The sequence below is a fragment of the Alexandromys fortis genome, unplaced genomic scaffold (assembly GCF_014885135.2).
Source record: "Alexandromys fortis isolate MF-2015 unplaced genomic scaffold, M_Fortis_MF-2015_v1.1 scaffold_2_1_26212458, whole genome shotgun sequence".
Lineage (NCBI taxonomy): Eukaryota > Metazoa > Chordata > Mammalia > Rodentia > Cricetidae > Alexandromys > Alexandromys fortis.
In genome coordinates, this window is record NW_026067930.1 from 7,076,271 (window position 1) to 7,102,994 (window position 26,724).

Below are 26,724 nucleotides of genomic sequence, written 5' to 3' on the forward strand. Positions count from 1 at the left end.
AGTGTGATGTGCTTCTATCAGATTAAAGGAGGGAAAACCACAGGAACTTTTGATCTCAGTAGCAGTAGACAGAAGACTGGGGAGCGAAGTGGGGGTAGGGTGACACACACAGAGACAAAAGACACCAAGGAAAATATCACAGGCACCTGGTGATCTTCAGTAACAGGGTGATAGGTATGTCACAGAAGAATCCTAATAATTAGATAACTAGGGTTTTATTTAATTGCCCTCTATTTTTTTTAATGCCTCTATTTTTTCAAAACACTCTTTAGAAATAGTAAAACTCCCAGCAAGGTCAAAGAGTAAAATCAATATGAAAAAGACCAATTGTACCTATAAATAAATGTTCCACTCCCAACACTATCAAGAAACATAAAATATTTGGAAATGAAGCTAGAGAAATGGCTCAGCAATTTGAGTATTTGTTGTTCTTGCAGGGGATCAGGGTTTGATTCCCAGCACCCACACTAAAACTCACAACCTTCTGTAACTGGAGTTCCAGAGGACCCAACACCCTCTTCTGGCTTCTGTGTGCACTGCACACATAATAATATAGACATGCAGGCAAAACACTCATACATATAAAATAAAAATAAATCTGTTAATATTTGAACATGGTCTTTACAAAATAAGGCAGGATTGTACTCTGAAAAAAGAACTACTTCTGACTTTAAAAAATATTGTTTTTGAAAATGAGAAGTATTTCATACTCATAGAAAAGAAGACACAAAGTTAAAATTAACTCCCAACTCATCTACAGATTCAACAAAACATCTAGCAGAATCCTTGCTAAACACTGTAGAAGTTGGAAGCGGATCCTAAAGCAAACTTGGAAATGCAAAGGAGCCCAGACAACTGTAAGAAAGGACAACAAACCATGGCGCCTGTCACACCTACACTGGGGAGAAGACACAACTTACATCACAGAGACAGAGGGTTTGGGGTAAGCCTGGGCTAACATTACTGAGAGATTTAAAAAAAAAAAAAAAGGAGGAAATCAACACAAAGTTGGACAATTACATAGCCAGATTTCAAAGTTCATAGAAAGGATGAAGGAAAAGTGTGCAACTGGATTGGAGCAGGCTGACTATAAATAAGTGGGGTAGAACTGAGAGTCCCAGTCCCAAATACAGATTGTGCTAGGCAATTCAACAGAGGAACAACAGAAAAGGTCAAATTTAGATTCTAATCTCATACCATACACAAAACTAATACAAAGGGATTTAAATGGAAAAAATCTTATGAGGTGTTCTTGGGTTTTTTTGTTTTGTTTTGTTTTGTTTTTGACAACATCTCGCTATGTCAGGAGCCATTTCCCCCCAATCATTACAGGAACCATCATCCTGGAGAGTCTGCAGGGAACCTCACACCCATAATTATGTTCTATTGAGAAAATCTGCCCCACACCCAATTAAGCTGTTGATGGAGAGCTATCTGTTAGGGGAACCCGCCTCACATTCCGGCTATCCAGGGAACCAGGTGTGGCAACTTGTGACTTCCTGGCCTGTCTGTCTGAATGTAACCTGGCCTACGTGACCTAGAACACGCGGCAAGAATCCAGTTGCTCTACCCCCCATTCCTTACCATATATAAACTGTAACCCGTCCCTAATAAACGGAGGCTTTGACAAATCTGCTTGGCCTCCTTCTTCTGTCTTAGCTCATTCCCTTCCAGGTAGCGCCCCTCCGTGACCCTGGAATAACTGATTGCAGGGTGGGTTACAAACCCCTAGACTGAGTAACCCAACCCAACGCAATCAACATCGCTGTGTAGCCCTAGCTGGCCTGGAAATTGGTATGAAGGTCAGGCTGGAGTCAAACTAACAGAAACCTTCCTGCAACCCAAATAAAGAGTTTAAAGGGGCATACTATCACACCTGGCAAAAAGATCCTTCAACGAAATACTATTAAACATGTATAAAGAAATAGCAGAAGATACTAGTAACTTTGCTTTGACACACAGTTTTTTAGCCAGTCCAGATTCCGGGTTAGAAAAATAAGACCCTACCTCCTGATGGAGGACTATAAAGGCCATGGGATGTACCAATGCAGCCATCTATGGAAGAAGGAGTCCGCCCTGTGTGCCACAGCTGCAGTTTTTGTCATCTATGTGAGCAGACGGTTCCCAATGGCCTCTCTCTCAAACTACAAACTCTGGAGGGAAGGGACTCTCATCACTGGCTTACAAGTGTCTCCCACTTCAACATACATGTAATAACTGGTTCCTTGATAACATTTATGAACATGATCCACACTGGATGTTAAGTCCATCTTCCAGCAGAGTCCAGCACTACTCAGTACAGTCTCACTGCAGACAGCTGCCTGGCAGATTTGGTGACTTCTCTGCAGCATTTATCCATAGAGACAAGTTTAGCTTCTCGTGAGCACACAAAAGGCTCTTTTCATGGCTAGTGAAGGCAGGGATACATTCTGCTATAGAGAGGGAACGAGCAGCCTCCGACTACAATATTCCCTTTAACTCATCACTTCATGGCAGTGCCTGGTGTCTGAAAGTTCCCCAACAGAGCACACCCTGGAAGCCCTTGTGCTCTGAGCATCACCACAGGCATGTCTGCATGCTATACTCAACCATCCACTAAGGTTTCTATTTTCCCTTAAATGACAAATTCCTAGGGGACAGGGACTGCTTTTATTTAAGTCTGCATGTCCCATACCATTCACAGACTAGGCATATGAAGGACATTAATGACTAAGGGACAGCATGGAATTTATGTGGCATTTTCAGGATCACATTAAAACTTACCTTGGAGTCCCAAAATCTGAATTAATGATTCTGTTCTTCCAATATTTTAGTCTTATAAGCTTGATAGTAATATTTAATTTGTCTAAAATTCCACTGTTTTAAAAAGAAGCACCGTGAGGTCTACAATACAGGGCACATAGGAAGTTCTTAAGAACTGTTACATCAGTAACAACTAGGAATCAGATCATCGGGGCTTTGGGGAAAGACACAACCTTAAGATACAAGTCAATGATCAGTGAAAAGTACTGACAGGGATGAGGAACTTCTTGATCTCTTCCAAGGCGTGTCCCATTCGGGCATAAGCTTCCGCTGGGGGAGCGAACACTTCGATGAGCACGTGCAAGTCGTCATTGAGGTGGAAGTATTTCGCTTCCCCACTTTTCCTCAGCTCTTCCTCCTAAAGAAAATCCCATTGAAAATGTGACATGTTAAACAGGAAAAACAAAGCAAAGCAAAAATTGCCCAAAACACATTTGACACATGCTTGTCATGGAAGACTCCGCAACAATTAGCACCCCAAGATGGGTTTAAACTACACATTTAAGCCTATGTTTCCCAGGTTCTCAGGAACCCTGGACAGGCAGCCTACCCTGCTGAGATTGTCTCCCTGTCTGATGTCGCACCTAGGGAATCACCTGCTCTTGCCACCTGCTGACTCCTGTCAGCTCCTGCCTGCCCCATTATCTACCCTAGCTACGTACACACCTCTGTTCTACTTGGCTAAGCGCCCAGCTCACCTCTGCACTATTGATGCTCGTTATATAATGGGGCTAACACCAAGCTTTACCACAATTCAAAACATTCAAAAATGTTTCAACCTCACTTCATTCTTCCTGGTTTTCCCTCATTAGAAGGCGACTGCCAGACAGCAGACCCTGTGTGCCCATCTTGCCTGATGATTATGAAATGCTGGATTGTGCTTTCATTTTTATCCCCAAATTCAGCTGGATTGTGAAGGACGCTGTGTGACTAATCACTGTGCAATCCAGAGTGAGTTCCAAAACGTTGTCCCATGGCTTCATAATGAAGTGAAGTGTGCTGCTTGCGGAAGGATGCAGCCTTGACTGCATGATGTTGGGCAGGTGCCTTTATCTTCTCAGGAAGGATTTCAACATGGGGCAGCACTAGCACTCTGTCACCTCGTGGGCCTGCTGAAGTCACACTCCTCAGAATGGCATCCAGTGTGCTATCTACAGCGGGACACACCTATGACACAGGCGATAGGACTGACACCAATGAAGGCCCAACAGAGCACAGCACCACCGCAATTACAGGAGGGCAGCCACTGGCAGGTGTCAGCCTGCCTGTAGCTTCAGCGGTGTAGCAAATAAATGAACGTAATGAGTTCTTGTTCAATTTGCTATAGTAGAACTTAATGTGATATTTTTTTCAAGTGAGAGTTTTAAAACTAAGTAAGGGCTAGCTCCTCAGAAACAAGCATGATTAACTGAGAATTTATGCAGGCTAAAGTTAAAGTACTAAAAAGATCAAGTGCAATCAATAGCCAAGCGCTCCAGCAGGGAAGAGCTGGCTCTAGGCCAGCAAATGGGATACTGATGGTGCACACCTAAAGGGAAACCTGGTACTTAAACTATCAGCTGCGGTTGATTTTGGTGAAATGTTTGTGAGGGTTTAACTGATGGACCACGTGGTGGAGGATCAAGCATGGCAAGGAGGAGGAGGAAGAGAAAGCTGCTAGGGTGAAGAGGAAGCTTTGAGAGGTAAATACAGCATAGAGCTTGCTACGGTTTGGATCCTGGGTGTCCCTCACAAGTCCATGTCTCCAGAAAGGTGACTGGGAGAGGTGACTTGGAGCCAATTCTTCACATCACTGAAGGGTGCCTTGGAAGAAACAGCAGGTACCAGTCCCATCCTCTCTCGTGCTTCCTGACTGTAAGTGGGTGTTTTTGCTGGCCTATACTCCACACATGATATGTAGTCTTGCTATAGATCCCCAAACAATGAGGTCAACCCATCATACAGTGGTACCCCAAAACTGGAGCAAGAATAAGCCCTTCCTTTTTTGTAAGCTGGTTATTTCAAGTGTTTGCTACAGTGATAGCAAACTGCAAGCTAACACAGATGAGCCAGAAGTGCCCATGGAGGATTTAATGCACGCAGCCAAAAAAGGGCAACTACATCCAACACAAAGATACACGGTTCAGTCTCTATGAGATTCAGGTTGATAGCTAGATACCAGGAAAACCTGAGAACTGTATCGGGAGCATTTGAACAAAGATTCCAATTAAATACCCAGATGCCAAAACAAAACTGTGTCTTTCTCACCCAAGATGTCTATCTAGTTAGCATCTTCATTGCCTGAACCATGGAGGTAGCTCCTTGCAAGGAGACGAAACTTGTCAAGGTTATTTCTCCCTCTTGTTACCTCCCAGCCCATGCTCACACTCCTGCTTGCTCCCTGGGTCTAGACAAATGGGGTATAGGTATATGATGATAGTCATATCCCTTGTCTTCTCAGGATCTAGAACATTTTTCTAGAGGGATGGGATGAGGATGTGATGTAATAAGAAAAAAAATCTCTGAAGAGATTGAGAATTAGCAGACCTGACTCTAGCACTGCTGTCCTAAGAGCCACCATGCACTACTGTGCATGAATCAAACATGAATCAAAGGACAAAGACTTCTGGTATATCCCACCAACAGGGGGTGGGTGGAGCGGAAAATGTACAATACATTCTCCTCCTCTAGTTACTCTGTGGCTTGACAGATTGATCAGCAAAATGCAGAACCACCAACATGTTAGGTGACGGATCCATGAGGTCAGAGACGGAAACGGGAGAACTGCTGAGCGGGTGGGACATGCTCTGGGACAGAGGTCTGAGCTTGTGAACAGGGTACCTGTACAGCCAATGCAGGGCAGACGCTCAGTGACAGGCATCAGGAGGAACTACAGGGGCAGATGTCTTGGTGCTCCCTTCTCCAGACAGCTCAGTGGTGCTCAGGTAATACACAAAGTCACCAGAGTGACAGGGCTGGGGTTATTCGTTATCACAACACAGATTCCTCTTTCTTGGGGATGACTGGTTATTGTTATTCTAAGGTGCCAAATGTGCCAGCAGCAGAGAACACCGCAGCCTTATTAGACAGAATAATCTGAAAGGATCACTAGACTTTGATAGCAAGCTGATGGTGTGAGGATCGCATTTACTGCATGGACAACCAGGCACAAACTATGACCGTGACTGCATACACAGGCATAACTGGGTGAGAGCTGCCGTCCTCGCTTCTTCCCACACCTGCTTAGGCGTGATGATAACAGGCCCACTAGGTTAGCTTCACACTGACGCTGGAAACACTGAATTTCTACCCTAAACTTTTGGGGTCCTGGAACCTCTATTTTAAACTTGGTATGAGTCTGATAGACATGTTTTCCACTTCCATTAGTGCTGCTCTCCGAGCCGCAAGGCTTCACCTAACAATGTAACTGATTCTTCTGGGTAATCCAGAGAATGGCCTAAGTTACCGAGCCTCCGTTTTATTAAAGGTACGGCAAAGAAAATATTATCATCTTTCTTACTTCCTAAGGACAACATGGAGTAAAGGCAGATTTCTTATACTAGGATACAACATTTTCCCATAATTCCATTTGAGCGTCTACTTAGCTCTTAGACGCTAGGCATTAACATTAACACAGCAGGTGACAGACAGACATGACAAACATAATAGTACATGACCAACAAGGTCTCCATCGCCTATGATCAATATTACCTTTGCCTTGTCTCTCATGGAACCTTTTCCAAGGATGGACATTTTTGTCAGCGTTTCTTCTTGTAAGCGCTTCAGAGAATTGCCACGCGGACCCAAAAGCTTCCCCACAAAGTTGAACTAGGAAAAACAAACCGTCCATATTTGTAACATTCAAGTCTTGAAGTAGTTTACCAGCCTTGAACATTGGGAAACACTGTCAAACACCACTATTCACTAACAAGCATTATCTTCCTGCTACATAAATCATACTGTCATGTTTCCACAAACCACATAAAGTCATACCAAAGATGTAAAGTTTAAAAAGAACCTTTGAACTAGCCATTTCAGTGACAGCGGTAATTACGAATTTCCTATCCCACAACCAGGGTTAGGATGAACATCCAGGTGAGAAAAATGGTCCTGGAAGGGGACCCATGGGTTCCCGGGTTTGTCAGCACTTAGAGTTTGTTCACCCGATGGATGGACTAATCCAGGTGAGTTCTCAGTGACTGACAGAGGAGTCACACAGAGAACTCAGGAATCATGGGATCAGAAAGCTATGGTTTCTTGGACAAACAGGGAAGAAAAGAGTTAGTTACTGCACACAGACTTAGACTGTTGTGCAAAGGACAAGAGGAAAGGAGCCACTCTTCCAGGGTCATATGTGGACTGGGTGGTTTGGTGAGAATCAATCATTCTAACATACTTAGCATATAACACACATGCAAGAAACACCTTGAACAAAGGCGTGCTAATGAGAAATGTGCAGTAAGTTTCTAAAGCTTTTCCATAATTGAGACAAATTACCAATATTTGTGTCGCAAACCAGAAACTCAAGCAGCTCACCATTTCTCTTTGGTAAGAATTCTGAGATCACACTCAGGACACTGACTACTGTCTTAGTGATCTATGCCATGGCTGCTGTTGTTTTACAGAAGGAACAACACTCAGCAGCTGATCTAACTATGGCAGTTCAAGTGACTTCCATGAAATCAGAAAACTTCTAAAGTCGAAATGGCAATTTTCATGCTCATTTTTAATTTTATGGGTCTTAAAAATTCAGTTTCATCTTTACATGGAATTATTCCTTACTTTTGAAATTTAAGTATATTTTATATAGTTTAAACTTTCAAAGGAATCACATGGCAGGGGTATCAGCCTCCTGACCCATTTGTGTCTGCCTGTTCTTGCCATCCACTCTGCATCATCTTCTTACAAGTTTCTACTGTTTGGACAGTGAACCCCTGAGCTGGACCTCTAAGTTTAGACAGTGGATCACTTGAACTGCACCTCCAAGTTTCTATTATTTTTCCTGATTTGGCCCTTTTGAGGAACACAACTATATTTCTTGCATAATGTTGATTCTTTGATTTCCTTTATAGAATGACCAATTAATAAACAAGGTTTTCTCCTTTGAATTTTTTTTGATTTTCACAATCCCCCACTCACCCATTTCAAATCCATGAACTCCACTTATTGTTACATCCACCATCCTTCCATACACACGTGTGTCCACACAATCTGCTGAGTCCATTTGAAACTGCTCATATGTATGTGTGAAGACTGTGTTGAGAGCTGACCACTTGTGATTGGATAACCTACATTCTCCTTCCTCACAGGAGACTGACTCTTCCTCTTCCCATAGCCACTGATAGCCTGTATTTAATTCTTCAATGGAGGTGGAACCTTGTGGGATTTCCCCAGTGCAGGATAACATGTTAACAGGCACTGCCACTTTTCAAGTCTTGTTTACACAGCCATTTTTTGTTACTATTCCAAGTGTGCAGCTTCCCTGTCATGTCTCTGAAACACTGCCTCACAGATAAGTCCTGGTCCACCCCATCTTCCTTCATGATCCCTGAGCATTAAGAAGAGATGCTGCATTATCCATGTGCCCGCTGAAGCTGGGCTCTCCAGTCATTTACTCCCTCCATCTTGACCAGTTGAGGATCTCTGTAGAGGCCCCCATGTACTGCAAAAAGCTTCCTAGTTGAGGGGTGAGAGCCACGTATGTATGGGTGATAAGTATTTAGGATGCAGTTAGAAAGTTATACTGGCTTGTTTAGGAAAGCAGCAGCAGCAGGTCCTCCTCTAGGGTCCATGACCACACCAACCATGGGTAAGAGTTGGGTAGGGTTACAGTAACAAGCAACAATTACTTTCTATGTTGAGTCTAACTGCATTTCTTGCTATATAAACTAAACTGTTTGAAAACATTTCCTTGGATGCTTGGTACTGGAGAACATACTTTATTCAGCTCTGAAATCTCCACCCCAAGGCCCTTTCCTAACCCTCCATGCAGTGCCAGAAACAATCTAACCCTAAAGTGAACAAAGTGTGTGGGGGAAGGGGGAAGCAATAAAAGTAATAACCTTAGGATCAGGAACCTGAGCACCTGCCATCTTTTGTTGTTATGTTGGGAAAGGCGCATATAAATCAGTAAAGCTGTAAGACCATCCTTTGGACAAGAAGGGAACAAAAGGACTTCAGAACACGCAGGTCCTGTCCCTGGGGCTGATGCTCAGAGGGAGAGCACTTGCTTAGAATGCAAAAGGTCTTGGATCTGATCACTGACAGCCCAAAACAAACAAAATGTAAAAACCATAAGTGTGCTTCCAATGTTGAGTCCTTCTGCTAGCTCTGAGCTCCTCCAGGCCGTGCCTTGCCTTGAGTGACTCCACTGTGGATGCACATGCTCAGAGAGTTATTCTGCATCTTGCTATGGCAGCAACAACTATCTTCTGTGCAGAGCAAACCAAACCACCGTGCAGACCAATAGCTATAGTATTCACACAAGTAAGGCATTACTACCTATAACTTACCAAACATAACCAGAAGTCACGCACACACGGACATATTGAAACCATACCAGAAAACTCAAACCTGAATACACCAGACCAAAGATGGATGCAAGATCATGAAAGAGAATACCTTAGTATCTGCCTTTTGTCATTTATGTTGAGAAAGTCCTATTTTTCTCCACCTGTAATCAATCTTTCAATCTTCTACAGCTACATAGAAGAGATGAACAGAGTTTCAAAAGTTTTCTTCTAGACTCCACAATTGCTCACATGTGTTTCTCTTCTGGACTTCACAACTGCTCATACGTGTGTTCATACACACACACACAATAAAAATTTAATTAAAAAAAAACTTAAAGTGCTAGAGAGGTAAGAGCACTGGCTGCTCTTCTGGAGGTCCTAAGTTCAATTCCCAGCACCCACATGGTGGCTTACAACCACCTATAATAGGACCTGATGCCCATGCACAGCACTCGTACATTAAAAAAAAATTTTAAAAAAGACTCAAAAATACTTACAGGCACACAGTAATGATATGTCTGTGCTAGGGGAACACAGGAGGAGCCATCTACCCCTCAGCAAACCATCCAAACACGCATCCTTCTCACCATGTCCATTTTGTACACATCCTCAGCAATGTTCACCTGGTCCCCTACAGACACTTGTCCTGGCATCTGTCAGCTCTGTGTTTGCCTTCAGTAACCTCGAGCCCTGTCTCTTCTTCAACAATCCCTCTGTCATTCTGCAACATCAGCACACATCACTGTACAGAGTCTAAAGTTAGCATTAGGAATGGGCACTGGAATAAAGAGCTTAGGGTCACCAGAAACCACACAGTCACAGAAATGGGACTGCTTGGTGAACTGACGCTGACAACAGAAACCACACAGTCACAGAAATGGGACTGCTTGGTGAACTGGCGCTGACAACAGGGACCAGCTTGTGAGCTCACTGTCACTGGGCAGTTTCATACATACAAAATTGAGTGGAAAATACAAACCCAAATTAATACTCAAGTTTTATCAGTAACTACTGGGGCCTTAAATACAATCAAGCATAGAATACACCACAGGGACAGATGGCAGGACCCAAATTTCTGGACTATAAGTGCTAACAGACCAAGAGTGTCTTCTACTCAAGGACGTTATAAAATTTTAATGTGCATTTAAAATTCTTAAAAAGAATATATATCCCAGGACAATATAAAACAATTGAGGTACAGATCAAACAATGTTAATATATTCTCTAGAGATGAAGCTGAATTAAGTTAAAGAAAAAGAGGCTTCGGGTAATTTTTTGGTGTTTGAATATAATATAAAGTACACATTAAAAACTAATTTGAGAAAGCAATAGACTAAGAAGCAGATGAAGCAGGCCCACGGATGGCCACCATCAGCACCTTCAGCACATCACTTCAGGCGTGCCCAGGCCCCTATACCTCCCATGTATGAAGGTTTATAAAAATGCACATTTACATCTTTAAAATACCACTGCTGTGCTACCACTGGTTGAAAAAAAAATCAATAAAGAAAATGGGTGTGGGACTCAGCAGAATACCCTGGATGCAGAGATAATTTCAGCTGAGGAAAGTGTTCTCATGACATTCCCACTGCACCTGGCACTCTCCAAGTCACCTCCATCACTCCTTCAGATTCCGGCCACCTCCATCACTCCTGCAGATTCCGGCCACCTCCATCACTCCTGCAGATTCCGGCCACCTCCATCACTCCTGCAGATTCCGGCCACCTCCATCACTCCTTCAGATTCCGGCCACCTCCATCACTCCTTCAGATTCCGGCCACACCTCTCTGACATTAATTCAGCCTTCAGCCTCTATTGTTTAATGAGATGGCTGCTTTCCACCGTTAACATTATACATTCTCTTAGACTATGCAAAACCTACTTCGATTTTCTCTTTCCTGCATAGTAGCTTCTCAGTAAATACTTATGAAATTAAAGCTTCTTTGCCCCTCAAAGCTAATGGTGCCACTCAACAGTTTATGTCAACTTTCTTTGCTGCTGAGATTATTGCAACATATTTAAGCTGCCAATATATGCTATTATTTCAATGTCTTACTTTTCCTAGCAAATATAACTATTATTTGTGGTAAAGTACACCACTGTTCTATCGAGTGTTGCTTTTAACATGGGATTCGCAAATGGTAGAGAACCCAATGTACTCAGACATTACCAAATCTTTTAAAAAAAAATCAATGGGGATTACAAGTAATTTCTCCAGATTCTATGAGCAAGGAGGCAAAGATGTGGGCAGTGACTGACATGCAGGTGACACACACTTAGAGACTCCTAGCTTACATACGTCTCATCACCATTCAATCACAGTTGAATTTGCCAGTGGAAGATGTATGTAAGATAGCTGGAAAACATTAATTCAGAAAATCAAAGATCATACTAGGTTAGAAAGCAGGGGATTAACCGGAGGATTTAAAGTCAAAGTCAAGAAGCGGATGTGGATAAGGGGCTCTTACTCCAGTGTGGGTGAGGGAGGGCAGCATCCACAAAGTGAGACAAGACTGGGAGAAGGGAAGATGAAGGGAGTCGAAAATAGGGTGGCGGCTAATGAAGGGGTAGCAAGGAGGCAAAAACTACATCCTAGGCTGGGGACAGACTCGTAAATAAACTGCAGTACTTGTTTACTGTAATAAAGAAAACAAAACAAGAGGAAAAGATCCAAAACGGTCACGAGCACCTACAGGCTCAGTTTCGGCCATCAAGTCTGTCTACACTGCATCCAAATGGAAGAGCCAACAGGTGTATGGCAGGACATTTAGAGAACAAGCGACAGGCTCGGGGCTGAGGGGCACAAGAGCAGCATACGAGACAAAGTCACACTAGCTCCTAACACCAACTCTTCTTCCCACTCTGCAAACAGGCTTCTGAGCATACATACTTCATGCACCTTATAACAGCAGTGCAGTTATACGTATTACTTGTTTACGTGAACGTTCAGGATTTTGTTTATGGTAGACAACACAGTGTGAAAAAGGGAGTCACGTGGTGACTCCTCTCCTCTCTCTCCTCTCTCCATCTCCATCTGTGTGTCTGCTTCTGGGTCCCACAGTGGGAGCTTCTCTGCTCTGCTCTGTCACCCCAGCCTGCCAGGATGGATGGAACCTTTGCAGCTGTGGCTCCAATCCTCACTCCCTACAGCCCTGTGGAGCTGGTATTCCATCAGAGCACTGCAAATTCTAATGCAGATGCTGATCCCATCAGCATCTTAATGAGAGGCCTGTGGTCCCAACCTCACTGCTTTAGCCACAACTGCCAAGGACAGAAACCACCAAAATGCCCATCAGAAAATACAGAATTTAAAAAGTGAGATATATACAGAATGGAGCATGGTGACACAATAAAAAAAAATCACATCACTGTGACAACTAATGCTAAATAAAATACACCAGCTACAGAGACACAAACCCCATGACCTGTGTGGTCTCCAAAAGAGGTTGAGTACAGAAAGAGTGGGTAGGAATGGCGATGCTGATAACAAGTTTTAGTTAACCAGGAGGAATTAGTTTGTGTGATCAACTGTATAGCAAGGTGATACCAATGCAAATGTTAAAATGTTAGAAGTCAGGATTTTTCATGTTACAACAGAGAAATGACAGTGTTTAAAGTGAGGGCCAATTCACTGCATGTGATCATAGATAGCACTGTATTCCCACGCATTTTCAAGAACCACACTGTATGAGTGGGGGTGAAGGACCACAGGGGGCCCAAAACATATTCATAAAAACTGCGCTGTTCCCCACAAATAAACTAACCCCCAGACAAAGTAATAGAGACAATTAACTACAAATGGCACCATCTTATTTCTACAGGGAAACTGTCACTGTCAGTTTTACACCTAAAACAAGAGTTTCACATAAATCCCATGGGGAAGAAGCTGCCTCTGAAAATCACAACCTTTAATGTATTCACGCGTTATATATTCACCACATACACACACTAGACCAACAACTTCCATGGGGTAAACTACTGAATAGCTGGATCTGAAACTGCCTGTAATCCACTCCAAAGGAGAAAAAAAGGAAGAAGTCAGTAAACATTAAGACCTGTCTTAATGCATCCCCTTCAACACGAGATTGCTTGGGCCATGCTTCCTGAAACAGAACCCCACATCCTCTAAGAAAGCTCAAGTCGCTCTAGTCTAGAAAAGTATGCAGTCCCTCTAGCTTCAGTAGACCCTATACTCTCACCCTTAACCAATTCCTTCATGTCTTCTATTCAAATCCGCGTATCTTGTGGAAATAATATTTATGACCAAATGAAATAATCTATATCCATGCTCAGCACCTGGAGGAAACACCAAATGTCAGCATGTCTTTTACTTGTGATCCTGGCACGGATGACCTCTGCAAGAGAGGACCTTCCTCAAAGCAACACTCTATAAATGTGCCCAAATGACCCTCCTGTCCTGTAATCACTTGTATTTCCCATTCAAGTGAGTTTGAGACAATAACTGAATCGCTATAGTTTTCCCATAACAAACTCAGTTCAGGAAAGACCCTCAAATGTCAGTCACAAAACCAGTGCCAGGAGAAAATAATTCATTAAGTTTAAGGCTCTTTATAAACTAGAATTCCACACCCAACAGTTCTCTCTTGCTGCAGAAGCTCAAAGCCTGCAGCCATTATCTACTCCATAAAGAACTGCACTGTCCCTGTAGCTGCTCCGAGGGACAGTCATCCACTCTCCTCCAGTTGAGAGCTAACTGACACTAGCAGCTCTACACATATTCATGCAAAGCTGCTTGCAGAGGGTGGCTAGGAGATGCTGATGGGAGGCATCCAGCCTGCCACGGACACTGTAAACAAATGCACTGTGCCTGAATCTGTTATTCACAGAAATTACATGTCTTCCTATCTCAAAGTTGATACTGAAAAGGAATATTAATTTTAAGATACTATATTTATGTATTACTTTATAATGAACTCATATATAACAAAGTATCAATTTCAAAGTTATTATCATGTACCCAAATATTATTAAAGGAGTTGCTGTGTCTGCTCATCATCCTATCCATCCCATGCGCCATTTTCGCTTAGTAACGGCCACACTTTCTATTTATATAAAAATGTATCTGCCGAACTCTGTAAAGAGTAAAGCTGGTCACAGTGTGAAACCTACAGGTGTCAACCATAAACTGTCCATGTCTGAACAAAAAAATCAAAGTCGACTATTGTGATCACTGGAAAGCAACAGAAAACAGGCACATTCTGAAAGAAGAAACCCCGAAAGAGTTAGAACAGAAGATCTGCGAAGATCTAAGGCTGCCTCTTACCATATACTCTGGCTGTAGATGCAAAGTCAAGCTTTTTTAAAAAAAAAAAAAAAAAGAGTTCAGTTCTTATTAATTACAGTCTGAATAGAATCTGGCTAATTAGCTACTAACAAGACATTAGTGTAGTTCAGAGAATTGTAACAGAGCTGAGCCTTGCCAGAATGGACATTTATAATGTCTGGGATAGAATCTAAAATTACTCAACACAACAGACATCACAACTCTTCAAGTTAAGAGAGTGCTAACCTAATCTAATGACAAGACCAAGACTTCAGAACTAACCTACCAAGAGTTCCAAGCATCTGCTTGAATTGATGGTGTAAAGGAAGCTAGCATCTGAAAAGCTGGAGACCTGACTGTGAGCCCCAAAAGCCAGGTAAAGCTAGGTGCAGAAGCATCCATCTGCAATCCCCAGAGACAGGAAGCTGAGGCAGAAGAATCCCCAGCAGCTGTGGGCCAGCTAGTTGAAGTAAGCAGCTGGGACCAACCACAAGAGCCAGTCTGTCTCAAACAAGGTCAAAGGCCAGGACCCACACCCAAGGTTTTTCTCTGAATTCCATACACACAGTGGTGCACTCACACATTTATCAAGAGCTCCCATCTTAGACACTTAGACACACACACACACACACACACACACACACACACACATACACACACACACCAGAATAATATGCAAATAACTCTTGGAGTAAATGGGGTTAAAAAAAAAACAGGCAAGAGAAAAGTGTAACATACACATTAATGACTGTAGCTGACATTTACCTGGTGGAATTAATAAAAAATGAATACAACAGAGAAAATAAATACAACAATGAAAATCTAATCTGAAGAACAGGAGGAAAAAGCAACCATCAAACAAAAATGTAGCTAACAAAAGCAAGCAAGCAGAATGCTAGGAATGATTTGAGGACATCAGAGGGAGTGCACTGGGCCCACTGAACTCTAGAGAGAGAATCACAATATGGATGTGAAGGAACAGTATTTAAAATATGATGAAATGGGCAAGCCCCATAAAAATGACTTTTTCAGAAAAACCCAACTAGCAAATATAACTAGTGTCACAACAGTCAGTGAATCCATCACCAAGCACCAGGCCAGGCAGCTCTGAGTGAACTCTACCCAAGCCTTTGAAAGAGACAGCAACGAAGAGCACGCTCTCACTTTATAAAAACAACATAAAACCAACAACAAAATCCTACAAAAATATTACATACAAGGTGTAGAACATTATCACTGGAGGATATATATGATTCTGAATCCATTAGTATGCAAATCAATGTCTTTATCAAGTAGCCTTTAACAAAGGATTAATTCAGAGCAATCAAAACTTAATATTCAGTCTGTAAACAAGGTAAGCAATACCTAGTATTTACCCCAACAAAGGAAAGAAAACATTCAGCAAAATTCACAGTCAATGTGGATCAAAGTTCTCAGAAAAGATGAAAAGGAAGGAAGCAGCTTCCGGCTCCTACTTGGAAAGAAAAGACCTAGGAGAAGCTGGGAGCTAATGCAGGCACAATTTAAAGCATGCTCACAAGCGCTCAGGGATGGGAGTGCCAAAGGCTACCTAGATCTGCTGTGCCCAGAGAATTCCATCAATTTGCATTTCCAGCATTAACTCAAGAGTATCACAAATAATTTGTTTTTAAGATCCCCTGAAAGGTTGCCAAGAACATCCCCCAAAAATTACTTCACCCAACTGCTGACTGAGATGAACCTAGCACACAGGATACACCATGAAAGATCTATTTAACAGTGCCCCCAAGCAGCAGGTAGTACTATGGGCAGAACTATGCCCATATTCCCAAATAGTTTATAATTGTTTACATTTAAAGAGGAATATGCTATAGAGATGAATAATTTGCTTTGGTATAGATCTTGGCTTATTGATACAAATTTAAGGTCAATTTTGTTATATGTATTTCTGATCTTGATTAAGGTATTGTGATTGTGTAACTCATTTAAAAATGCAATGTACAATTAAGAAATATAGGTTAATAGAGAGTCATCTTTAATAATCAAGCTTGTAATAATGTTAGATTTTCTAGATGTATAGAGATATATTTCAGTTAGATAGGTATTCTTCAAATCTTTCAGAATATGGCATTTAAATGTTTTAAAAATTTAGGACTTTTTATGATGGTGAGGCACATCTGCTCCTGGCAGCACCAATTATTTCAAGAGGAAGATGGGCATCGAAGAGGCTCCTTAGACATTTGGGCAAGAAATTGCTCTTGCCTGGACATGCAGGAACCGCAGAGAAATGACCAGTGAACTTGCCTAAATGTGAGATGATCCTTCGGGGTTCCTGCTTCATGAACGAGTCTGCGAGACATTCTAGAGGACACAAAAGAAAGTGACTGACCTGTCTCTGAAATTTCCGTTGGAAAAATCTGCTGGATACTATGGGCCTGAGGGCTGAAAATTGGATGCCCCAATGGTACAGAAGAACTTTGGATGACTGTCCAGGCAGCGAGATGTCTCTGTCATTTCTAGAGTTTTGGAAGTTGCTTACAATGCACTTCCTGTTTACTTAGGTAATATTATATCCTTCTGGAGTCTTTGATGGAGTTGAAGAATTTATAGTTATAGTTTTCCTTNTTGTAGGCTGAAGATGGATGCCCCAGCAGTACAGAAGCGCTTTGGATAACTGTACAGGCAGTGAGATTTCTGTCATTTCTAGAGTTTTGGAAGTTGCTTACAATGAACTTCCTGTTTACTTAGGTAATATTATATCCTTCTGGAGTCTTTGATGGAGTTGAAGAATTTATAGTTATAGTTTTCCTTAGTTATAATAAAAGATAAAGTAGATATAAATATTGTAACTGTAGTTCTTACTTGATACCTGTTTTGTTATATGTAGTTCTGCTCTGTGAAAGTGAAAGCCTTCCATTTTGTTTAAACAGAAAAGGGGAAATGGTGTAGGAGGCCCTTCTGACTATGTGTTGCTTTCAATAATGAATAAAAAAAATTGCCTTGGCCTGTTGACAGGACAGAATTTATGTAGGCGGGGAAGACAGAACTGAATTCTGGGAGGAAAAAAGCAGAGTCAAGGAGATGCCACGAATCCACAGCCAGAGATAGACATGCTTTGCTGGTAAGCCACTGACACGCGGCAAAAATGGGTTAAATTAAGATGTAAGACTTAGCCAATAAGAAGCTAGAGTTAATGGGCCTATCAGTCAGTGTTTTAATGAATACAATTTCTGTGTGGTTATTTCGTGTGTGAACTAGCCGGGCAGCTGGGACAAACAAGCGGGCCCTCCTCTTACAGAGTAACTGGCTTTCTGTACCTACTGCTAAAGCTACAAATTATCTGCTAGGGCCAGCCTTTACATGGGGCTAAACTCAAGGTCTCTCTACCTGATTTTATAAGCCATGAATGCCATCAAAGCAGCCCTACCTTTGTGAACTGTCTAATTCTAGCACCTTCCAAAGGTCTCACCTCCAAACATGATTAACAGTCAAGTCTAGGGTTAAGTTTCCAACAAGGGACTGCTGAAGGACACGGCAAACCCACAGAAAAACCTCTAAGTTACACAATTTACAAAACTCATTTGAGATGCAATACCACCCTTAATGTAAAAGCTAAAATGATAAAAGATTTGTACCTTGACCTGTAAACAGCTCCTCGCAGTCAGTCATCAAAATACATGCAGCCAAGAGATAAACGGGTCAAACAACATGTCCTTCACAACAGTAGGCACAAGTGCCCAGAGCTGTTAGTCATCAGAGCACAAGAAAAGACCAATGTAAAACAGAATGAGTAACAAAACCCCGAGAGTGCAACACACTGCAGACGGAGCCCAGGCAGGCACCATCCAACTGCTTTACCTATGGATACCACACGCTGTGCAACTACTTCAGGGGGAAAAGGAACAGGAATTCTTTGAAAAATTGAACATAGCTCCATTTTAATACTTGGCATTTGGCCTGAAGAATAAACCTACCTGCAGAAAATGACTTGTAATAAATACAACATTCCTGCAATGTAATGTATAATATCATCAAAATGAAAACTGTCTAAACTAGCCCCAGCACAGTAGGTAAGGATTCTCCCTCTGCAACTCAAAGAAATGAACACTATATAAACCTATGAATAAACCTATATATGACCACATATGACACATGAGAGAAAGTCTGTGCCAACAGGTGCTTACGTATGCACATGCCTGACACAGTTCTATGCATGTCACATAAACAATCATAGTTCTAAACCACTCGATTTCATATTTTAAATGACTCCACAATTTATTCTGACATCAAACAAACAAGCAAAAGAATCAAATGACTAAGTTCACTATAAAGTTTGAACTAGCTTCAAATGTGTGTGAGCCAAATAGCCTCTGCTCCCCGGGGTTCAGGACAGCAGCAGCCCACGGTTCATGCCTTACCTTGGGAAACTGCTTCACAGGAATCAGCACTTTCTGTCCCAGCTTCATGTTCTTGTTTATCACCACGTCAATGTACTTCTCTTCATCCTTGCCTTCTCCTTTCTGAAATTTTTCTATTTCTGTGGAGGCAAAAAGAGAGCCATGAACTATGTGACACGGGCCTGCAGGTGTGGGGTCTGGCTAGCTAACTGTGGAAGGAAACCAAAGGCAGAAATGCAGACTGTTAAACTGACATTTTTTCTAGTAATGACACATCTCCTATTCTACTAATGAAATCTTCACAAATGAAAAAGGCACAAAGCACAGCTCTCAAAGCAGCCCTCAGCTATACGTGCAAACGAAGGGAAAAATGGACAAAGACAAAATCAAACAATTAAACAGAAATTAATGATTAAGCCCCCTGGGAGCTCAGATCAGCATTACTCAGCACCAGCGCCCTAGTAACTGCTCTTGCCTGGCATTCTAAAGCCTGTACTGTCAAGAATTGGCTCAAAGACACAAAACAGAAGAACAAGGAGGGGCATAAGGGGGGTTGAAGGGAGGAAAGGGAAGGTGGAAAATTATTTAATCATAGTTTTGTTTCAATTTTTTGTAATTTTTTTTTAAAAACTGTCTCTAAGTTGGTTTGGAAATCCTATTTCTACAAACATTTACTGTCATCCAGCACCTGCCACGGGCAAGGCTCAGAGTCTAGAAAGAGCATACATTGCCTCTCACTCTGTATCGTCTACAGCCCCTGGTTCGGGTGCTTCCACTGCAAGTACTTTTATGACCTTTCACCCCTAACAACTGCAAGAGACAGGCTCAGAGAAAGAGCAAGGGCTAGGGATGACATGAGTGCACAAAGGGGGATGGCTTGCTTATTTAACTCGTGTGTGTGTGTGTGTGTGTGTGTGTGTGTGTGTGTGTGTCTGCCTCTCTGTCCTGGGAGACTGTGGATGCAGTCGGGGTGGTATGCACACATGCCCCACTCTCGTCCAAACTCCAGGCAGAATCGCTGGGTACCTGGCTGGCATTAGAGGTCTGACGGTGCCAGGAGACACTGCAACAGGAACTAGAGTGCTGGGGGAGGATATGAGAGGAAGGAACGGATCTGTAGATGAGAAATGCTCATGCATTTCCCATAAATAAACACCAAGTTGGAAAATTTCAGAGTCATTGGTAGGATAAACTAATAAGTTTTATTCTTCAATAAAAAGCACTAAGTCCTTTGGAGTAACCCAGAGGAAGGGTATATGGAAACCTATCTTATTGACACATGGCACAGTGGTGGTTAAGAGTGATAAGTATAAAAGGGGGTGGAGGTAGGAGATGAACTAACCAAAGCTAAGGGTTATGAAAACACTTTGTGGAAGCTTACCAGTTAGTACAATAATTTTAAAATGTATTTTTTAAGTAGTAGTTCAAATGGAAGAAGTCTGCATAAATGGTCAGTGCTGCTCCAGGAAGACATGGCTATTAAACAAAAACTGCATCACCAGACACAAGACATCTCCCCAGAGCTCTCCAAAACAACACAGGCTACAGCAGTGCTCTTGGTTGCCCACCAGAGCCACAAAGCAAGACCCAATTGCTGAAGACATCACATATGTTGGCCAAAGAACATAAATATCCTACAAAGAAACTTTCTCACTACTCGTTAGCTTTAATTAGTAGCTGCAGTTACCTGTATAAAACGAGCCAGCCAAAATTCCAATATGGATGAGGGAGGCACTTAAAAGGTCTCCTACCTAATGGAGGAGCTGGGAGCTGAGGGAGACTCATTCTTTGGGGGTGTGGCCACTGGTAGGCTGACTAAGCTCCAGTGGTTGGCCCACTCCTTATGCACTTATGAGCAGCATTAATTCATCTTAGTGGAAGAGGGGGGTCATGTAGTTGGGAGAGAGACAAGTAATTAAACAGAAACAAGTCAAAAGTCAGCTGCTTCACTGAGTATAATCCAAGACTTCAGTTTTAATTAGTAAAAGAAAATGAATCCCATCTTTTATTATCTATTCATGTAATAATTAGAAATAATCCTTGACAAAAGAGTTAACAAACTAGGTAAACTAAAATTTCCTTTAAAACAACTAGGCTGTTCCCCATTTTTCACGTTTGTGTGGGATGCATGCATGCTTTGATAGAGTGTCAATACAAGGGAGCCTGGGTGCACATCCTCGCATACAGAGGTTAGGTTAGTGCAGGAAACATCTTGATAGTCTGCCCCCACCCTGACTTACCCACTGAAGCAAGGTGTCTCAGTCAAACCCAGAGCTCACTGATATCACCAGTCTTGTTAGCCAAGCTGCTCTAGGGGTCCTGTCTGTGCATCTGTGGCATTTACATGAGTGTCTAGAGATCTGAACTCTGGTCCTCACATTTTCAAGGCAATCACTTGAACTACTGAACTATCTCATCGCTGTAAGCCAATCAACTACAATTTTGTTGTATGTTTATTTGATGATTATGAGTAGTTGTGATGTTTTCAAGAAATCCAGCAAAATACAATGTGTGTGTGTGGGGGGGTGTACAACGGTACCAGACAACCTGCAAAATCAAGACAGTTGTCTATGATTGGATGCCTAGCCTATGTTACTTAGGACAGAAAAGTAGCTCAGATTCCTGAAGCTCCCCACAGATTCATGCGTCCCTTTTGCTGGCTATGAAAATGAAGGCAGCAAGCAAGGATCCCATCAGAGTTCCTGGAAAGACACCTGGGGCTCTGACTTTCACTGCTCTCAGCTCACACCTGGTATCACACACCTTCACTGAATTCACAGCCACCTTCCCACTCAGAAGCAAACCAACATGCGATGGAGGGTTCGGAGAATACAGAGGTAGGTAATGCTGTTTTCAAGTCACAGACCCAAACCGCTGTTATTTCAGAAACGGTTCCAGTAACATCTGCTTTAGTCTCAGTTGGTGCTTTGTTTGAATGTGAAATGTCCCCATGGGCCCCTGTGACTGAACCTTTGGTCCTCAGCTGTTTGCATGCTAGTATAGTGTAGAAGAGTAGGAGATGGGAGTCTTGCTGCAGGAAGTGGGTTACGGGTCGGGGGAGGGCTTGGGAATTTAGACTGTGCTTAACTTTGTATGCGCTCTCCACTCGCAGATCAAAGGTACAGGGGACCAACAGCCATACACTGCTACACTGTTACCATGCTACATGGATGCACTATATTCCCTAGAACGCTGGGCTATCTAAACTCTTCCTATTTCAGGTTGCTCAGAAGAGTAACTAATGCTGTTTGTTAATCTGTTAATTTCCTGGCCCAGAGCTTCTGAAGCAATGGCCTCTTTTTAACCCAATACATAAAATATACCAATATATACAAATCCTCTAAAAATATACCCAAAGATATAAGTTCACTGTGTATACACATTATCTCCCTACAGTAAATAAGAAAATGGTAACCAAAGTAAACTGCTGCATGGAGGGGAAGGAGTAGCTTTGTATTTTTAAATTATGGGACTATTATTATTAATTTAAAAGTATAAAATTTAAATTAAGTTTTAGAGAATTGTTTTAAATTCAAAAAACACCTTTAAAAAATAAATTTTATAAGTGAAATGTATAAAGAGATGGCCACACTCAAGTTTTACACTTTGGCTGGGAATGAAAAGCTCTTCACAGCTCATTTGGTCCTCTCTTCCTGGGCTTCTGCACTGGGACCAGGAAGGGAATCCACCTGGAATGCATCTCACTTAAATACAGAGAGGTTTGGAGACTACCTGCAGAGAGCCCGGAGAATCAGTAATATTTTAATGGACTGACATTCACCTGTACTGAGACAATACCAACTAGCATGTACCTAAAGCCTATTAAGTTCTGAGATCTATGAAGAGAATCCGCAGAGCAAGGCAGAGACAAACATAATATTGTGCACAAATGCTACAGAAAGGGGCGACTGCTTTGAGATGTGCAAGATTACTTAAAAATCGGAAAAATTCAGGCCTAAATTCTTAAAAGGCCTGGTGAAGAAGAATCCCAGGCAATGGAGTATGGATTTCTCAGTGAGAGGGTGCAGCCCAGGAGACATTACTGCAAGGGTGCTCATCTACACACTGCGAAAAGCTTTTCTTATAATGTTACAAAACCTCACGATCACAGAAGTCCTGGTGCCTGGCCCTGGGTTCTCACAGAATGCTGGGCAGAGTAAGGTGGAGACAAGAAGGCAGGCCAGATTCTTAGCGTCAATATGACACAGTTCAGTAACAAATAGGGAGCTGCACTAATGTCAGCTGCTGCAGCAGAAGCACCCTAAAGGAAAGGAGACTGGGCAGTGCAGAGAAAGTGAAAAGCAGGCAGGTCAACATGACTGCAGATGGCGCACTCAAAGTCAGGACAGTAACGCAACAGAAACAACTTCTACCTGGTGTTTCACGTTTACAATAAAGGCCCCTACAACAGGGAGCTCTTGAAGGGCAGCATTTTTTTCTAGTTTAACTTTGTAGCTCTAGAACAACCCAAAAATACAGTTCAGTATCCAACACCAAGTTAAAGCATACCCAGACCCCAGGCCTCCCGCTGCCCAGACCCACAGTCTTCTACTCCCCAGAAGAAGAATGGGGCCCAGGGAAGACAGATGCCGGTCCCTACACCTTTGCTGAGTCCATCCTCTAATACTGGCACAGCAAGGGCCACATGCATGGTTTCTAGATGGCTGAGCAGCTGTTTTAAGATAGCTGAAACAAGTGAGCACACACATAAAGGGGTGGCAGCTAACGATTGAGTGGTCTTCTAAACGTCATGCTTTAGTAGTGTTTAAAAGGTGCTGTGCCATGAGGCTGTGCTAGACCTGTGAGAGACATAATCAGCCAGCTCCACCAAGACAGAGAGCGAAGGTAACACGGCCTTTACTAATGGAGACCAGCCTACAGAGCGGAGGAAAAGCGGTGTGAACCACAGCCTTTACTAATGGAGACCAGCCTACAGAGTGGAGGAGAAGAGGTGTGAACCATAGCCTTTGCCCATCACCACAACCAATGTGACTACCAAGAGGAGTCACAAAATCTATAGGAAAATGAGGAGTTCATGTAAGTAGAATGAAATACACGCTCAACACTCAGAAAACAAGTTCAGAGTAAGCAGAACAGTACAGTTGGGGTTCAAGATTGATCTAAAGACTTATGGATTGCATTTCCAGGCATCAGAAACACTATGTAACAGATAATTACAGTTTCACTGCATCTGCTGGACTGAAAAGAAAATTTTAACTTCTAACCTCCTAAATGTTTCCATTACAAATTATTTTAATTAAGTAATGCAGGCCTAAAGGAACACCTCTTGCATCCAAACCAGACATTTTTCCTGCTAAAACCTACCTAACCGCCAACGACTCACTCAGCTCCTCATCTTGCAAAGTGTGCCATGAGAAGAAACAAATGACAAGGCAGAGTAGACACCTGTCACTGCCTAGCAAGGATGTGTAAGCTCCTCATACACACATGTAAACACATCAGTAATGAAGGAAAAAGTGGCACTCTAAGTAGTAAGCACTCTTGGAAACAAACTAATTTCCATTAATTGGAACAAATATTTTTAGAGAAAATACTTAAGGTAAAAACCTACACATAAGGAAATGACAGTCATACTGATCTAGAAGGACAAGGAAAGAGGAAAGAAGATGAAATTACTAATTTAGCATCTCGTGGGTAATTAAGAAAGCCAAGTAATGCTGCTGGGCCCTGGACTGTATTTATGGCTTACTTCCTACGACTAAGACACCCTACACATCCGAGGCCTAGGCCTCACTCCTCACTCTTTGTCGTTACTACTCTCCAGGAGCGACTCTGATTCTGAGCACAAAATAAAGGCGCCTTCGATTGTCATTACATTTGGGGACACTCCTAGTGTTAATGCAGGTATGGCAGAGGAGCAGAGACTAGACACTAAAACATCAAGATTAGCAGACTAGGAACAGAAGACAGCCTGTACCCAGGCTTCATTTGACAACAGGGCAAAATGGGAGAGGGGCTCAATATTTTGGGGCCCTTTCCTCATCTCACTAGCCAATTCCCATTCTGGGAGCCCTGACCTGAAACTCCATATATAGTCCAGACTGGTCTGGAACTCAGTTGCCTTTCTCTGTCTCCAGGCACTTGGATTAAACGAGTATGTCACCACACTCTACTGTTTCTATTTCCAGCCAGTCATGCATCCCTCACGCAATTCTTTGCCTTAAGACAATAGAAGCCTGGCACTCCGAGTCCTCTGAATATGGATTCCTAATCTTCGTCTCCCTGACACTCTGGGATTTCACTGTTTCCCTGACCACCAGGCTGAACTTAAAAAGCGGGTATTTTGTTTTGTTTTGTGTGTGTGTGTGTTCCATTTCCCCTCTTCCTGGCAAATAGTCAGATTTTCAACTTGCATGTCCTACTTCCCCACACACAAACTTTAATAAAACTGTCTTTGGGGTCAGGTGTTGGAGGCACACACCTTTAATCCCAGCACTTGGGAAGCAGTGAATTCCTCTGAGTTCCAGGGCAGCCTGGTCTACAGAGCAAGTTCCAGGATAGCCAAGGCTGCGAGCTTTTACAAAAACTACTCTGTGATTTATTCATTCCATTAGAAGAACAATAATGCCAGCATTACTTAAGATGGCTGCCTACCTCCCTATATTCCTATAGAAGAAAAGAGAAACAGCTCTGATAGCACCATCTCTCTGGAAAAGAAAACACACTGCACCTTTCCAATGGGAAAGAGCCAACAAGAGCAAGTAAGAACCTGCCTAGCCAGTGAAATGGCTTCCTGGCTTCCTCAGACACCTTGGCAAACTCTTTTTTGGATTCCTGCAGCCTAATAATCTCAGGGTATGAGGACAGTGGACTGGAGTGTGTTCTCTGAGTCATATACGTGGGGCAGTTTGTACAGTTTCTTTATGTATTTATCCACTTCTGGGAGTTGACTCCAAAGCTTGGCTACAGTGTATAATACCAGGAGAAACATCATCAAAGGCTGACATTTTTCTGCTTAGTGCCTGCACTTCCCTCATACAGATGCCAGGCTCAATGGTAGTCCTAGTTTTAATTCTGAGATCTCTTCTATAATTTTTTCATCAGGGCTGTACTAATTCACATTTCCCCAGAGTGTACAAGGTTTCTGCACCACTGCCAACACTTGTCTCTGTATTGTTGTAATGTCCTCTCGATTTCTCCTTAATTATCTCTCTGTCTCTGTGTCTCTCTCTCTCACACACACAATGACATTACAGTAAAGAAAAATACAAAGATATGCTTGTTCATTGCATAATGAAATCTAAGTTAGCCTCCTTATTCCAAAGCCTTCAGAAGTTATTGTGTTCTGGCTCTTAAATACTAAATTATTAATAAAAATGGTTGTTGCAATTTTGAAACAATAAGGACTAAATAGTAAAGATAAACTGGATGGACCCTAACATTAAAAGGAATCTAATAAGTTCAGCAATTAGTATATCGTAGACAATATAATGGACGTTTTCTATACATTTGATCCTTATACTGCTCAGAACAGAAACTACTGCTTCCCTGCTCCCGAAACAAACGGCAGAGATGAAGTTTGCCTCTAGAGCAGGCTGAACCAAATTCTTCTGTTCCATAAAATACCACCCTTTAAATAGGATGATTTTGAGACAAAAAAAAATCTTCCAAGAAGTAAGCAGACAGAATAGACTAAGTTTATTGCCCGGGAACTTCTGTATGGAGAGGAAATTGACTCCATTCACTGACAGTCACTCTGTACTAAGAAATCCAAGAGAAGCAGCAGAGGAAGTTCCAGACATAATAGCAC

The 26,724-nt window shown here is 42.3% G+C and overlaps 1 protein-coding gene across 3 annotated transcripts in view; it reads right to left on the reverse strand.

Annotated features, from left to right (window-relative positions):
- Khdrbs3 (KH RNA binding domain containing, signal transduction associated 3) overlaps positions 1–26,724 on the reverse strand; it is a 137,396-nt gene that overhangs the window by 68,658 nt on the left and 42,014 nt on the right. For all 3 annotated transcript variants that reach the window (XM_050145278.1, XM_050145279.1, XM_050145281.1), the window contains exons 2-4: positions 18,975–19,093; positions 6,493–6,609; positions 3,014–3,160 (exon numbers count right to left, since the gene is read on the reverse strand). In XM_050145278.1, the coding sequence (XP_050001235.1) occupies positions 3,014–3,160; positions 6,493–6,609; positions 18,975–19,093 (383 nt within the window). The remainder of the gene's footprint in view (positions 1–3,013; positions 3,161–6,492; positions 6,610–18,974; positions 19,094–26,724) is intronic.